This window comes from Apodemus sylvaticus, chromosome 3 (genome assembly GCF_947179515.1).
Source record: "Apodemus sylvaticus chromosome 3, mApoSyl1.1, whole genome shotgun sequence".
Classification (NCBI taxonomy): domain Eukaryota; kingdom Metazoa; phylum Chordata; class Mammalia; order Rodentia; family Muridae; genus Apodemus; species Apodemus sylvaticus.
Window position 1 is genome coordinate 170,891,426 of NC_067474.1, and position 14,366 is coordinate 170,905,791.

General features: G+C 39.8%; 1 protein-coding gene across 4 annotated transcripts in view; it reads left to right on the top strand.

The window, feature by feature from the left end:
- The window catches only part of Gnb1 (G protein subunit beta 1), a 268,388-nt gene that overhangs the window by 222,988 nt on the left and 31,034 nt on the right, over window positions 1-14,366 (top strand). For 2 of the 4 annotated variants that reach the window (XM_052178355.1, XM_052178354.1), the window contains exon 2: window positions 13,048-13,143. The exons of 1 other annotated variant lie outside the window; for it this stretch is intronic. In XM_052178355.1, the coding sequence (XP_052034315.1) occupies window positions 13,087-13,143 (57 nt within the window). In that variant the 5' untranslated portion in view covers window positions 13,048-13,086. Of the gene's footprint in view, window positions 1-4,581; window positions 4,631-13,047; window positions 13,144-14,366 lie in introns of all 4 variants that reach the window. One more of the 4 variants, XM_052178356.1, reaches the window with a different exon arrangement.

Below are 14,366 nucleotides of genomic sequence, written 5' to 3' on the forward strand. Positions count from 1 at the left end.
TTGAACCTTTTTTTTGTTTGTTTGTTTGTTGTTGTTTTTTTTTTTTTTCAAGACAGGGTTTCTCTGAATAGCCCTAGCTGTCCTGGAACTCACTCTGTAGACCAGGCTGGCCTCAAACTCAGAAATGCACCTGCCTCTGCCTCCCAGAGTGCTGGGATTACAGGTGTGCACCACCACCACCTGGCATGTTTAGAACTTAAAACCTCAAGATGTGTTACAGTATATATGTACAAAGAAGTTTATCACATTCATATTTCATACAATTACATTAGCTCTACAGGGTCAAAAACAGGACCAGTTGATTTTATTCAGAATCTTGACATGGTGTCTGATCTTTAGCATAGCATCTCTGAGTTTGAAGCCAGCCTGGTCTACAAAGTGAGTTCCAGGACAGCCAAGACTAATGTGTGTGTGTGTGTGTGGGGGGGGTGTACACACACACATACACACACACACACATATATTTCCAAGGGATCCTATTCCCTCTGTAGACAGCTGCATTTCACTGTACATATCCACATGCAGACACATAGTCATGAAATTAAAATCTTAAAAGTCTAAAAGTAAAAACAATTTTCAGATTGGTATATGCAGCACTGATGCCTTTTAAAAAAATCTGGGGCTGGAGAGATGATTAAGGGCACTGATCTGCTCTTCTGAAGGTCCTGAGTTCGAATCCCAGCAACCATATGGTGGCTCATAACCATCCATAATGAAATCTGACACCCTCTTCTAGTGTGTTTGAAGACAGCTACAGTGTACTTACATATAATAATAAATAAATCTTTAAAATAAAATAAAATCTGAACACAACCTGGCTTGGTGCACTTGGGTTTTGTAAATCTAATTTGCCTTGTGGAATCCCTCTCTCTTGTCAACTTACAGGGGGTAGTTTTCCATGATTTCTTCACTAAGACTGCAAAGATTAAGTCTATGCTTGATGGTCTTCAGCTACTAGTACACTTTTACATCACACCATTAAATTTTACATTACAGACATTCAAAAGTATATCTTCCCTTTATTGGGTCTGAGTCAGGATTTCTCTGTGTACCCCTGACTGTCTTGGAACCTGCTCTGTAGACTAGACTAGGCTGGCCTCGAACTTAGATCAGCCTGCCTCTGCCTCTGCTCAAAATTATGTCTTGAATAAATGAATGTTTACAGGTTTTAATAAATTATTTTAAAATAAATGTTGAAGTATCGTGCATATCAAACACCAGCATATAAGAGACAGCCAGATATAGCCCTTCTGTTACCACAGGATTCCAAGAGGCAGCTAACACCAAAGGGCATAGGGTCCTTTTAAGGGCTAGGCACGCAAATAAATCATTCCATTTTCTTTTCTTTTTTTCTTTTTTTTTTGTTTTTTGTTTTGTTTTTGTTTTGTTTTGTTTTTTTCCAGACAGGGTTTCTCTGTGTAGCCCTGGCTGCCCTGGAACTCACTCTGTAGACCAGGCTGGCCTCGAAAATCCACCTGCCTCTGCCTCCCAAGTGCTGGGATTAAAGTTTCCTTCTGAAGTCTGTAGATAGGAATGGCAGTACACATTGGTATTTAGTTAAAGGAAGTACCATGCCCAACTTCCTTGGTTGGTTCTCTCATCATGGGGGTCAGAAGATGAACTAAGGTCTTCTGACCGCCACCACCGCCCTGCTAATCATTCCATTTTCTACTCATGGAAAACAGTAGTCTGGAGACTCTTGTACTGCACAGCATGCTTAGACTAGTCCATCTACAAAAGCCAGGGTGGACATTCATAGCAAGCTGCTGTTTATCTTTGCATTTACTCTCAAATCTGTCATTTGAGCGTTACCTATTTAAATTTTAACTAAAAATGGTTTTATAATTTTCTTTTTTGGTACCCAGGGCCTTATGTATACTAACCCTGAACCACAACTCAGCCATTTTAACCTTTGAAACTTTTACCATTTACTTCTAGTTTCCATAGTGGGCTACTTTCTTTCTAAAATGGAAAATTCTTATCATGTATTTATGCCACCTGTCTTTACCACATGTATCTTCGCTGTTGGCTCAGTCTTCCCTTGCTCAGAGTGATGTTTTTGCCCGCCTGCCTGCCTGCCTGGCTTTCTAGATCCTAGTTCTATGGAGGTTCCTATGGACTGGGCAGCAAATTGAGGTTCTCGATATTGTCAGTACGAAGGTATCTGTAATGTACCCCACTTTCCCACTGTACCACAGTATATAGCTGTGTAGGAGCATATTGGGTATTGGCTTTGATTTTATTAAATTCGGGTTTCCCCAGTTTTCTTTAAGGATGGTATTTCCAGTTTGCCCTTAACTTTCTGTGGGACTAGGAGTCTTACCTTAAGTTCTGATTCCTACAGGCTGGTTAATCCATGGAAGAAACTGCAGTTAGATCGTCCCGTCCCCGGGGGGGGGGGGGGGGGGGGGGGGCCGCAGACAGGGTTTCTCTGTGTAGCCCTGGCTGTCCTGGAACTCACTTTGTAGACTAGGCTGGCCTTGAACTCAGAAATCCGCCTGCTTCTGCCTCCCAAGTGCTGGGATTAAAGGTGTGGAGCCTTACCGCCCTGGTGTTAGATCTTATTTTAACCACAAATAAGTCAATTTTGATAGCTTGAGGCAGAGCTACTGGGACAATTAAGCAGTATTTTTGTCTAGTGAGGAGTTAACACTGTCACAAGATTGGCAGATGTACACAATCATCCTGTGTGATGGTGATTACCTAGTGTCTTCTGACAGACTGGAATGCTTGAAACCCCCCACCTCCTGGGACTCTTGTGTTTCAGATAGAACAAACTGTGATTTGTCCTTTTATAAAATGCCTAGGAAGATCTTTCTGTAGAGATTGGGTTGTTACTCATTACTTTAAAGAGGGATTCTTTTGGGGAGGTTAGAGGCAGGGTTTCTCTGTATAGCCCTGGCTGTTCTGGAATTCACTCTGTAGTAGACCAGGCTGGCTTTGAACTCACATACATCTGCCTTTGCCAACCTAGTGCTGCAATCTCTAGGCTATAGAGGAATTCTTACCTTGAGCTGCAGCTGGGCTAGTAGTGCTGCTGTAACAGACATAGAAGTTGGGATCTGCTATACACATGCCAGCTTCTGAACAGCTCACCATCCCCAAAGAATAACTTCACCTTAAATAAACCAGGGTAAGGTGGATATGGTGACACACACCTTTAATCCCTGTATTCAGGAGGCAAAGGCAGGCTGGTCTACATAGCAAGCTCCCAGGCTAGACAGAGCTACATAGTGAAACCCTGTTTCAAAAACAAAACCCTCAAAAACAAAATGCTTTAAAAAAAAAAAAAAAAGGCTTGAGAGGCAGAGACAGATTGAGTTCTGAGGTCAGTCTGGTTTATAAGAGTTCCAGGACAGCTAGGGCTACATGGAAAAACCCATTCTCAAGGAATAAAAAATAAATAAACATCAGGGTGCCAGGTTAAGACCCTTCTTCAGACTAAGGATTTGATGGTTCTTCACACATGTACTTATGCGACCTTTTCAGAGAAGATTTGTGGAGGTGGATGTAGCTTGCTTTTACTGATTAACTTGTGTTCCCCCACTTCCACTTCAACTCCCACCTTTTCTTTTTTGGGGCAGAATTCACATAATAGGAAATTAAAGCATTTTAAAGAGAATGATTTAGTAGTACTTAGTATATCCACAATATTGCACAACTACCTCCCTACCTAAGTCTATATTTTTGTCACCCCAAAAGGAAGCCCTAGGGGTACACAGTAAAATTTTACTTTCCATACATGGCTCCTGGCAACTCCTGAGCTTTTGTCTCTATGGAATTGCCTAGTGTGTGGATGTCTCATGAATAGAATCATCTTGTGTGCATGACTCTGTGTGTGTGTGTGTGTGTGTGTGTGTGTGTGTGTGTGTGTGTGTGTGGGTAGGTAGGTAAGTAGGTAGATAGGTAGGTAGGTAGGTAGGTAGGTAGGTAGGTCAGGACAACTCTCGCCCACTTAATATGGCTTCCAAGTTTCTTTAGCCACAGAACCATCTTGCCAGTGCCTGTCTCTCTGTTTAATTGTTTAGTGTTTCTTGTGATTTATTTCCTTCCTTTTCTTCCCCCTTCCTTTTCTTTCCTTTCTTCCTTCTTTCCCTCCTTCCCTCCACTTCTCCCTTCCTTCATTCAGAGACAGCCCTATGTAGAACAGGCTGATCTTGAACTCAGATCTGAGCACAGTGTTTTTAAAGGCATGTACCACCATGTTCTCCTTTTATTTTTTTTTTATGTTTTTATTTATTTATTTATTTTTTATCATTCATGGCTTAGGGTTTGTTTGGCTTCTTGGTTTTGTTTTTTTTTTTTGAAACAGGGTTTCTCTGTCTGGCCTGAAACTCACAGAGATCCTCCTATCTCTGTTTCCCAAGTGCTGAGACTAAAAGCATGCACCACCACTGCCCTGCCCAGCTATTTCTTTATTTTACAATGTTAAAAAAATTTCAGTGCTATAATGAGTAAAGCAGTTTGTTGGGGGAGAAAGTAGTAAAGAGGATGATTTGTGTGCTCTTTCCTAAGATGTAGCTACTATAACTGTTAGCACAGCCAGTATGATAAAAAAAAAAACCTCTTCTGTTGTTACAGATAGACTTACATGTGTGGGAAACCAGACCAGAAATACTTCTGAGTCAAGGTAACTTCACATATATAATTGATATTCATTAGTTTGTTTTTTTGTGTTAGTTTGTTTTGTGTTTTTTTGGAGGGAGGGAAGTAGAGGTCTTGCTGTGTAGCTCTGGATGTCCTGGAACTCACTATGTAGACCAGGCTGGCCTTAAATTCACAGGAATCAGTCTGCTTCATTTAGGTCCTAAGTAGCTTCTAGACTTTTACCACTTGGACTCCTGACTTAGGTAGGACTTGCTGGGGTTAAGGGAGTAGGAGGAAGCCTATAAAGTACTGAGAGTAAGTGCACCTCATCTGAGGCAGCAGAGCCACAGGGGCCACTGAGCCACTTCATTTCTAATGCTTGGGGTCTGGGCATAGAAATCACAGATTCTGTGTGATTTCACAGATTCAGCTACTTAAATGGACGTGATACTTAGCTTTGCTTCCTCTCCATTCTTCTATGGCTGGTGAACTGGAAACTTGACTTTTCACTATAGCACATTCTGCCCTATAGCAGGTACTGGAGTCAGTGTGGGTGAGTGAAGGAAGTTGTTTGTAGAGAATTTTAAAAATAAGGCATTGATGAATTTTTAAAAAACATTACCTTTCTCAGGACTCATCCCCAACAAATAGCTCCATTAATACACAGAAAACCAACTAACTATACCTGTCTCCACTGCAAAAGGATTGAATTTTAAAATTTCCCACACTGTTTGATGAAAAGCAAGTTGTGCCTAGAAAAGATATCTTTGTTGCTAAGCACAAGTTGCTCTTACAGTTCCTTCCCTTTGGAGAGGGCATGCTGCTACTTTCATTCAACTTCAGGTGGATTTCCAAAGGATCATACCCAGGAGAGAGTGTTTAAGAGTTACTTTGTTGCTGATAGGTTAGACCGGCTTTCACTGTTGTAGTCAAATCATGTGCTGTGTACATAAAACTTTCTTTCACCCACTTATTTGGGGGGGGGGTATTTTTGAGACAGGGTTTCTCTGTATAGCCCTGGCTGTCCTGGAACTCACTCTGTAGACCAGGCTGGCCTCAAATTCATAAATCCGCCTGTCTCTACCTCCCAAGTGCTGGGATTAAGTGAGCCACTACTTCCCGGCTTCACCCACTTTTCAAGTCATTCTGATACCTGGCCATGGCCTTCATGTAGTGTGAGAAGTTAGAGAGAAAGAGTGGGCAGCAAGCCAGGATGAGGACAGTACAGACTGTTTTGGTGGGTGGGGTGATGTAGTAAAAGAAATGGGAAGTTCGACAAGAGAATTAAAAGACTATTCATGGATGTTAGGTTTTTGTCACTTCTGAAACATGGATATGTAAGCCCCAAGATCTGCCATTTAGATATTTAAACAAATTTGGTTAAGTACTGAGATTGTATCATACTGAAACTAACCAGAAGTGTCTGTGTGCTCCAGTTCCATTGGAACAAAGAGGTGCTGGCACAGCAAACTTCATATCCTTTAGAACTTTATTATAAAGTTGGAGGGTTTTTTTTAGATACATTGACTTATGTGCATTACAGATTTAATGAATATATGTAATGTCAAACAGTGCTAAAATAACTGACTTTAAAAAAAACTTGGGCTGGAGAGATAGCACAGTGGTTAGGAGCACTGACTGCTCTTTCAAAGGTCCTGAGTTCAAATCCCAGTAACCACATGGTGGCTCACAACCATTTGTAATGAGGTCTGATGCCCTCTTCTGGAGTGTCTGAAGACAGCTACAGTGTACTTACATATAATAAAAGATAAATTTTTTTTTAAAAAAAGTTAGTGTAGGTTTGAGGTAATCTTAAGATGCCTAGTGAGTTTGAAACCAATCGGGCTATATAAGACCTTGTCTTTAAAATATCAAAAATGATAATTAAAATAAAGAAATGATTTAAACATACAGAATATATTACAAAATCTCTGTTTACATTTACTGAATTTTGAGTTATATCTAATTGCCTTTCTTCTCTTCTCTTTCCTAATCTTTTACTCTCTTGAAGTGGTTTTAAAGCCTGCTTTCCCCTCACTCTTAAGTAACAAGTTAGGTGTCAAATCTGTTAGGATATCTGGGGACGGGGGGGGATAGTTTTCTTCTGTGATTTTCTGTTCTAAAAAAGACTATACAGCTGATTTTTTCCTTCCTTCCTTCCTTCCTTCCTTCCTTCCTTCCTTCCTTCCTTCCTTCCTTCCTTCCATTTGATTTTCAGTCAAGAATCAAGATTCAAAGTCCACAAATAATTTGGGGGTGGCAGGAAAGAAGTTTGAATCAGGACATTAATATATAGCCCAGGCTGACCCAGCTCTCAAAATCCTCTTGCTTTATCTTTTTGAGTGCTTAGATTAGAAGTGTGTCCCACCTCACTGAATTTTTAAAAGTTAATTATTTAGAGAACCAATGACATAAAATCACCACTAGCTCATAGCTGATCTTATATATGTCCCTATCCTTTTTTCTACCTTTTGTTTTGAGGAGACTTTTTCTTCAATACTTTTTTGTTAAAATGTTGGCAGTTGCTTCTTATACAGCCCCTCAGCTAAGCTGTTTGCTTGGTTTTGGCTTTATAGTCATTCTAATCTCCTGTCTTCCTTCTCTCTCCTTCCCTTCCTTTCACATTGAGACAGTTTCTCATTGTGTAGTCCTGGTTAACCTGAAATTCACTACATAGACCAGGCTGGTCTTAGACCCACAGAGATCCACCTAGTTTTTGCCTCCCGAGTGCTGGGATCAAAAGCATTGACCTACTATTTCCAGCCATGATCATAACCTTAAATCTTAGAAATTTTCTTTGAAATAGCATCTGAAAGCTGGGTGGTAGTGGCTGGCACACACCTTCAGTTCTAGAACTTGGGAGGCAGAGGCAGGCAGATACCTGTGAAATCTCTAGGTTAGTATGGTCTACAGAAGGTGCCCAGCTTTATAAATGATGTTTTTTTCAGACTAGAGTAAAAAGTGATTTAGTGAGGCCCTTTTTGTATGTGAGGAAATTTATTTTTCAAAATGTGCACCACTAAATTTTAAATTATAGTTTATTTTTTGTATGTGCATGCACACATAAGTCAGAGGAAAACTTGAAGAAGTTGATTCTCCTGGGCAATCAAAATCAGGCTCTAAGGTTCGACAGCAGATATCTTTTCTGGCTGCACCATCTTGATGGCTCATATTTCTCATTTTCATCAGTGGCAGGCTTGCAGCTCAAGTATCATTGTTAGTAACTGTGTGATAATGGGGTCCTGAGGTCACTGTTGTGCCCTGTCACAACTCCTTCACAGGGTCTCGATGAAAGGAGCACTCGGCTGCCTTTGTCACAAAGTTGGGGGCTTTATATCTCATACTACTCATGTGAACTGTTCTAATCATGCTAACATTTTATTTAAAGATATAGCATGTTACTTACAGGAGATCACATCAACTTGTTTGTCACATCTTTAGCCCCATGCTCGTAAATTATTTAAATTTCCTAAATAGCAGTTCTAATTTAAAACTGAAGGTAGATGTGGGTCACGGGCAGTCATGAGGCCTCAGCAGGTACTGTCTTAGTGGATTAGGGCTGGAAAGTGCTGCCTCAGCACAGCCAGAGCTTACCTGGGACATGCTCTGGAGGAGAAGAGCTGCCCAAGCAAGCAGACTGGATGGTGGGGTTTCCAGAAGGGTCAAAGGACTAAAGACACTAAAGAGAAAGGCAAAGGTGGCTAAACGTAAGTAAGACTTGATAAATATACATTTGTTTTTAATTACTAAAGTCGTGTAAACTGCATTATGGCAGACAGACTCAGTTGTGTGCTGCACTTTACTCAGACTGCTAGAAGGTAATATTGGGACAGCAGGTAAAGGCATTCACTGTGATGCTGCATGGCAGGAGAGAACTAGCTATTTCAGGTTATCTTCTGTCCTTTGTATATGTGTTATGGTACATACCCATACACAAATAGGTAACATGTTAGAAAAATTACTATAAAGATTGTTTTCTGCCCAGCAGTGGTAGCACACGAGGCCAGCCTGGTTTATAGAGCAAATTTCAGGAAAACTAGCACTATACAGAGAAACCCTGTCTCGAAAAAAACAACAAACAAACAAACAAAAATAGTTTTTAAAAAATCATGCCGTGTGGGATGCAGAAAATGACTTGGGAGCAGTTTTCTCCTTCCACCTTTACCTGCGTAGGTTCTAGGGATTGAACTAGGGTCCTCAGGCTTGCACAGCAAGGGACTTAACCCACAGAGCTAAAAAAAAAAAAAAAAATCACTCTTTTGTTTGAATGCTTTCTTCATAATACTACAGGAAAAAATAGGTAACAGTCATCCTAAAAGTAGAAAAATGTGTTTTCCAGAAACCTAGTGAGAAATAGAGCTGACAGGTTATTGTGATGACTTTGGGTAAGGTTGGTGGCTGCCGTGCCTGAGGAGTTTTTGAAGCAGCTCAGAAAGATCCCCTGTTTATAAAACACTGGTTCAACACTGTTGTTTTCAGTTTAGTGTTTATGTGCTGGTCAACTGCTACTTGTTGACTAGACTAATTCAGAGCACCTCATGATTTTAGTTGCTACTTTTTCTTACATTATGCTGGATTGGGTGGAAGGTCTTTATAGCCAGAGTTAACTTTTAGTAAAGTAAAGAGTGCTGAAGGGTGCTGACCTGACTCTGTAAAACTAGTAAGAATTTCCACTTGGATTAAGCCAAACTCATGCAAGAAAAAAATGACAGCACATTTTTCCATCTGTTTTTATTCATTTGGGATTTTATTCTGCCATATAGGAGTGACTATTCCTAAATTTTAGTTCTTAGGTTTGTGTGCTAAAGACAGAATGACTCAGTCTTTTCCTTCTAAAGTAAGGCCAGAGATAACAAGGAGGACCGAGGTATCTCCCTTGGTGAAGCTTGCCTAATGAATCAAGCATCCACTCAAGAAACCAGACATGGTGGGACATAACACGTAATACTAGCACTGGCGAAGTGGAGTAAGGTCAGAGTGGGTGCCAAGGGAAATTTTAGTACATAGCAAGATACTGTCTTAAGAAAGGCAGGAACATGACTGGAGAGATGGCTTAGCATTCTTCCAGAAGTTTAATTCTCAGCAACCTCATAGTGGCTCACAACCATCTATACTGGTGGGATCTGATGCCCTCTTCTGGCATGCAGCTGCACATATATACAGACACTCAACATACATAACATAAATAAATAAATCTTTATTTTTTAAAAAGAAAGATGAGCAGGGTAAGGAGTTCTAACAGAAAATGAGAATACAATGGTGGTCAGCAAGCTTTTAGAAGCTGTGTTGCTGCATACCCTGCTTTGCAAGCAAGCAAGCAGCAGCAGGTGCTGGTCTAGGGACATGGAAGCCTCTCCTTCAGTGCACAGCTTTACCTTGTAGGCCTTTCTCGGTTGCCCTGTCCATGTTCTTTTTTTTTTTTTCCATGTTAAGTACTTAGTGAATCCACCCTTCTTTCTATTCTGCCAGCAACAAAGGCACTTAGTTGGAAGGGATTTTGTTACCAGAAACATATAGTGTGGAACTGCAGAACAGAAAAGTATAAGGAACGTTAACAGTTTTGGTGTTATCTGGATGACTGACTATAGATGTGTGTGGGTTTTTTGTTTGTTTGTTTGGGTTTTTTTGGTTTTTTGTTGTTGTTTGTTTGTTTGTTTGTTTGTTTTGAGACAGGGTTTCTCTGTATAGCCCTGGCTGTCCTGGAACTCACTCTGTAGACCAGACTGGCCTTGAACTCAGAAATCTGCCTGCCTCCCAAGTGCTAGGATTAAAGATGTGCGCCACCACTGCCCTGTTTGGTTTTTGTTTGTGTTTGTTTGTTTTTGTTTTTTCCATAGATGTGTTTTACTTTTTAATGAAAATAACAATGATCTCAGGACATGGGAGGCAGAGGAAGGCAGATCTCAGTTTGAAGCCAGCCTAGTCTACAAAGCAAGTTGCAGAACAGTTAGGGCTACACAGAATAATCCTTGGGGGGGGGGCAAAGAAAAGAAAATAATATTGGTTAGTTAAGCATTTGATATATTTAACTTAGACTTTTGACAAAGAGTTGAGACAGGATCTTGATACACAATCCTAAGAGGCCTGGAACCCACTATATTGCCAGAGAAGTCTTAGACTCAAAAGGAGTTTTTCTGCCTCAGCATCTCCCAAATTCTGAGATTATGGATATGCTATCATATCTAGGTTTTTTAATATTATTATAATAAAATTTGTGTGTTTATGTTTATGCAGGTATATTCATCTATGTTTGTGTGGAGGCTGATTATTATCTTATTAGTTGCTCTCACTTGTCAACACAGGGTCTTACTGAACCTAGAGCAGTGGTTCTCAGCCTGTGGGTCATGACCCTTTTTGGGGGTTGAATGACCTGTTTCATAGGGGTGGCCTAAGACCATTGGAAGACAGATATTTATATTATGGTTCATACATAGGCAAAGTTATAATAATCATGAAGTAGCAACACAAATAATTTTATGGTTGGGAGTCACCACAACGTGAGGAACTGTATTAAAGGGTCATTAAAAGCCCCTTATCTAGAGGTTTTCATTTCAACTAGATTAACTGGCAGTTGAACCCAAGAATCCATTCACACTATCTTGCACCTCTTTAATTATTACACACAATTTTTGTTGATTGTTTGGGGAGGGCTGGAGAGATTACTCAGTAGTTACAGAACAGTTGGTGAACTTGGTGCTCTTCCACAGGATCCTAGTTTCATTCCCAATGCCTACACGGCAGCTAACAAACAATATGTCTCAGGTTCCTGGGAATCCAGTGCATTCTTCTGATCCTAGGGCACTAGGCATTTACAGTGTACACACATATACCATATAGTCAATACACTCATACTCTGTGTAATTTGCATGGGGAACTATGGTTCTTGCATAAATTACATTGGTGTTAAGTAATTTCACCTTCAATTTTATGGTGTTTTAATCACATTTATGATTGATTTAACAACCAACATCTTTGTTAGAAGTGTAGCCTGTATGCCCCAAGTACAGTGGTAGATGAGGCCTGCTGTTCACAACTAATTGAGAGTCTGAGGCAGGAGATTTGCTTATTAGTTCAAGGCCAGCATAGGCCACAGAAACAAATTCCAGAAAGGTACACAGGTATCTCTATGTATAACTTCCTCTAGGGAAGTGAAGTCTTTTGTTATTGTTATTGTTTCATTTTGGATTAGATTTTTGAAATAGGGTCTCTATGCAATCTTGGCTGTACTGGAACTGGGTATATTGATCAGGTTGTCCTTGAATTCAGATCCTCTCTTTTCTGCTTCCCAACTGCTGGGTTGGATTAAAGACATGCTCCATACTCTGAAGTATTTTATTTTTTGAGGCAGTGTCTCATGGAGTACAGATTGGCCTCAAACTAGTGTGTAGTTGAAGATGACATTGAACTTCTTGCTTCCACCTCCTGAGTGGAATTACAGGTTAGCATCACTTCATGTGGGAATTCATTATAGGTAATCAGTCTACTAACTGAACCATATCTTCAAACCAGGAATCCAGGTTTGTTTTGTTTAACTATCTAACTTTGAAACAGTCATAGCCAAGGCTGGCCTTAAGAGATGACTCTGATCCTTTTGGTTATTTCCCAAGTGCTGGGATTATAGATACACACCACCACACCCCATTTGTCTTGGAGCTGGATTCAAATCCAGAGCTTCATGCATATAAGGCAAGCAGTCTACCAACTGAACTTCTGCATACTCCATTGAAAAAGTCCATTTTTATAACAGGATAATCTCAGTTGTCTCTGACTATGGGAATGTTGTTTTATATGATTAGGTATGGATATGCAGCACTTTGACCAGCCTTATTCAGCCCATATCTAGAAGGTATTTCTTAGCTTACTCAGACTCCTCAGCCTAGGGTTTGGGGGGCAAAATAGAAGATTTATGGATGTCCTTTTGTCTTTTATGGCTCGTGTTAACTGCCATAGCTTCAAAGTACTAGTTTTCCAGATTGCCTCAGTCCTGTTTCTTAAAGAAATTACTCCTGGTTTCTGTGTGGTAGCTATTCTGGATATCTACATTTGTTGTTGTTCTTGATTTCTGAGAGACTCAGAATCTTTTCATGAGAAAGACCTGTATTAGTTTAAGATTTGATTGATTGATGGATGATTGATTGATTGATTGATTGGAGATTGCGTCTGTGTGGTGCAGATTGGCATTGAAATTAAGATCTTCCCTCTTCAGCCACCTAAGAAATAGAATGCCTCACCACTATTGGCATTAATTTTCTTTTTCAATCCACTACAATATTTTCAGCAGTACATTAGTATCGTCAATAAAAATGAAGATTGTGTTTTTAATCCAGTTCTAGATAGGGTTTCAAAAGTTCTGATGAGTGCTGCAGAAAAGGTCTCTGCTTTATGAAATTGATTATAGCTGTGAAGTTTTCAATTAATCATACCATAGCTTATGCATTTCATGCCTTGTTTCTGTTGTAGAGCTTGGATTCTGAAGTGTGGAAGCACTGAGACGTGAAGATGAGTGAACTTGACCAGCTTCGGCAGGAGGCCGAGCAACTGAAGAACCAAATTAGAGTATGTAGCCATGCATGTTTGCTTATGTTTCACATCAGAAACATACCTATTGTATGGATAACAGAGTGGGATGAAATTAGTCTAGTATGTGCTAGTTGTGTGTCCAGATAACTTGTCTATTATGTTGTTTCAGAAATTTTGTTTTCTAACTATAATTTGTTGCTTGAATGTACATGGCACATTTCTGTAAAATTTATCAAAACTTTTGAACTCCCCCCCCCCCCCCGGAACTAGGTTTTAGACTCTCTGTGGCTACTGTAGGTCACTGTATCAGACAGTAGCATTAGCTCTGAAGAGCAAGGCTATTAAGTTGAGAACAGAAAAAGATATTTTAAATGAATGGATCAGTAAAGTGGCATTTTAGATGTTTCTGTCTTATTTTTTGTAATTTCGCAATGGCTTGTGCTCCAGGATGACCTTTGGGATGTACGTAACAGCTCTTGGGCCACCAGAAAGAGCAGATGTACAGAGTACAAAACTGAATGGAAGATAAATTCTATGTATTCTGATTTTTTTTCCTTTTGTGCTGGGGATTGATGGTAGAAATGGAGCTGAGAGCCCACACATCCCAGGCAAATGTAGATTTTTTGGTTTTGAGGTTTGTATTTTATTTTTGTTACTTGAACCAGGTTCTCACTATATAACTTTGTCCTGGAACTCACAGTATAGACCAGGCTGGCCTTGAATGAAGCATTATACAGAGACAATTCAAGTATGTGTTTTTGTTTTTTGTTTTTCTTAGACTTAATCTAGGAGCATGGAAAAAAGACTTAAGACTTACCAAGAGAATCCCAGTTTTCAGTTTGTGTGAGGCTTTGTATATTTGAAATAGCTTCCTCTGATTTTCTTGTTATTGTCTGTAAGGATATAGATGTCTGTCCTTCAGAGCCTCACTAAGCTGTTAGAACACTTCACGTGTCTTTAACTTCTTCAGGCTACCAGTTGGACTAGGTAGAGAATCGCCAGCATCATTTTAGCCAACTTTTACTGGAATTTAAGAAAACATACCAGAATTGCCTAAGATTTAGAGCAGAGATAAAACAGAAAATATCCTCTATAAGCTATAAGCACCTCACTGGACATTGGTGTCTACACTGTTCTTATGTGTCAGCTTCCATAGAGTTTAATAAAACACTTTCTAAAATACTTGATGTGGTATAAAAGTTATTTCGTGAAAAACATCTATAAGTAATATCAGAAGATGTTTTCCTTTATTTATTTGA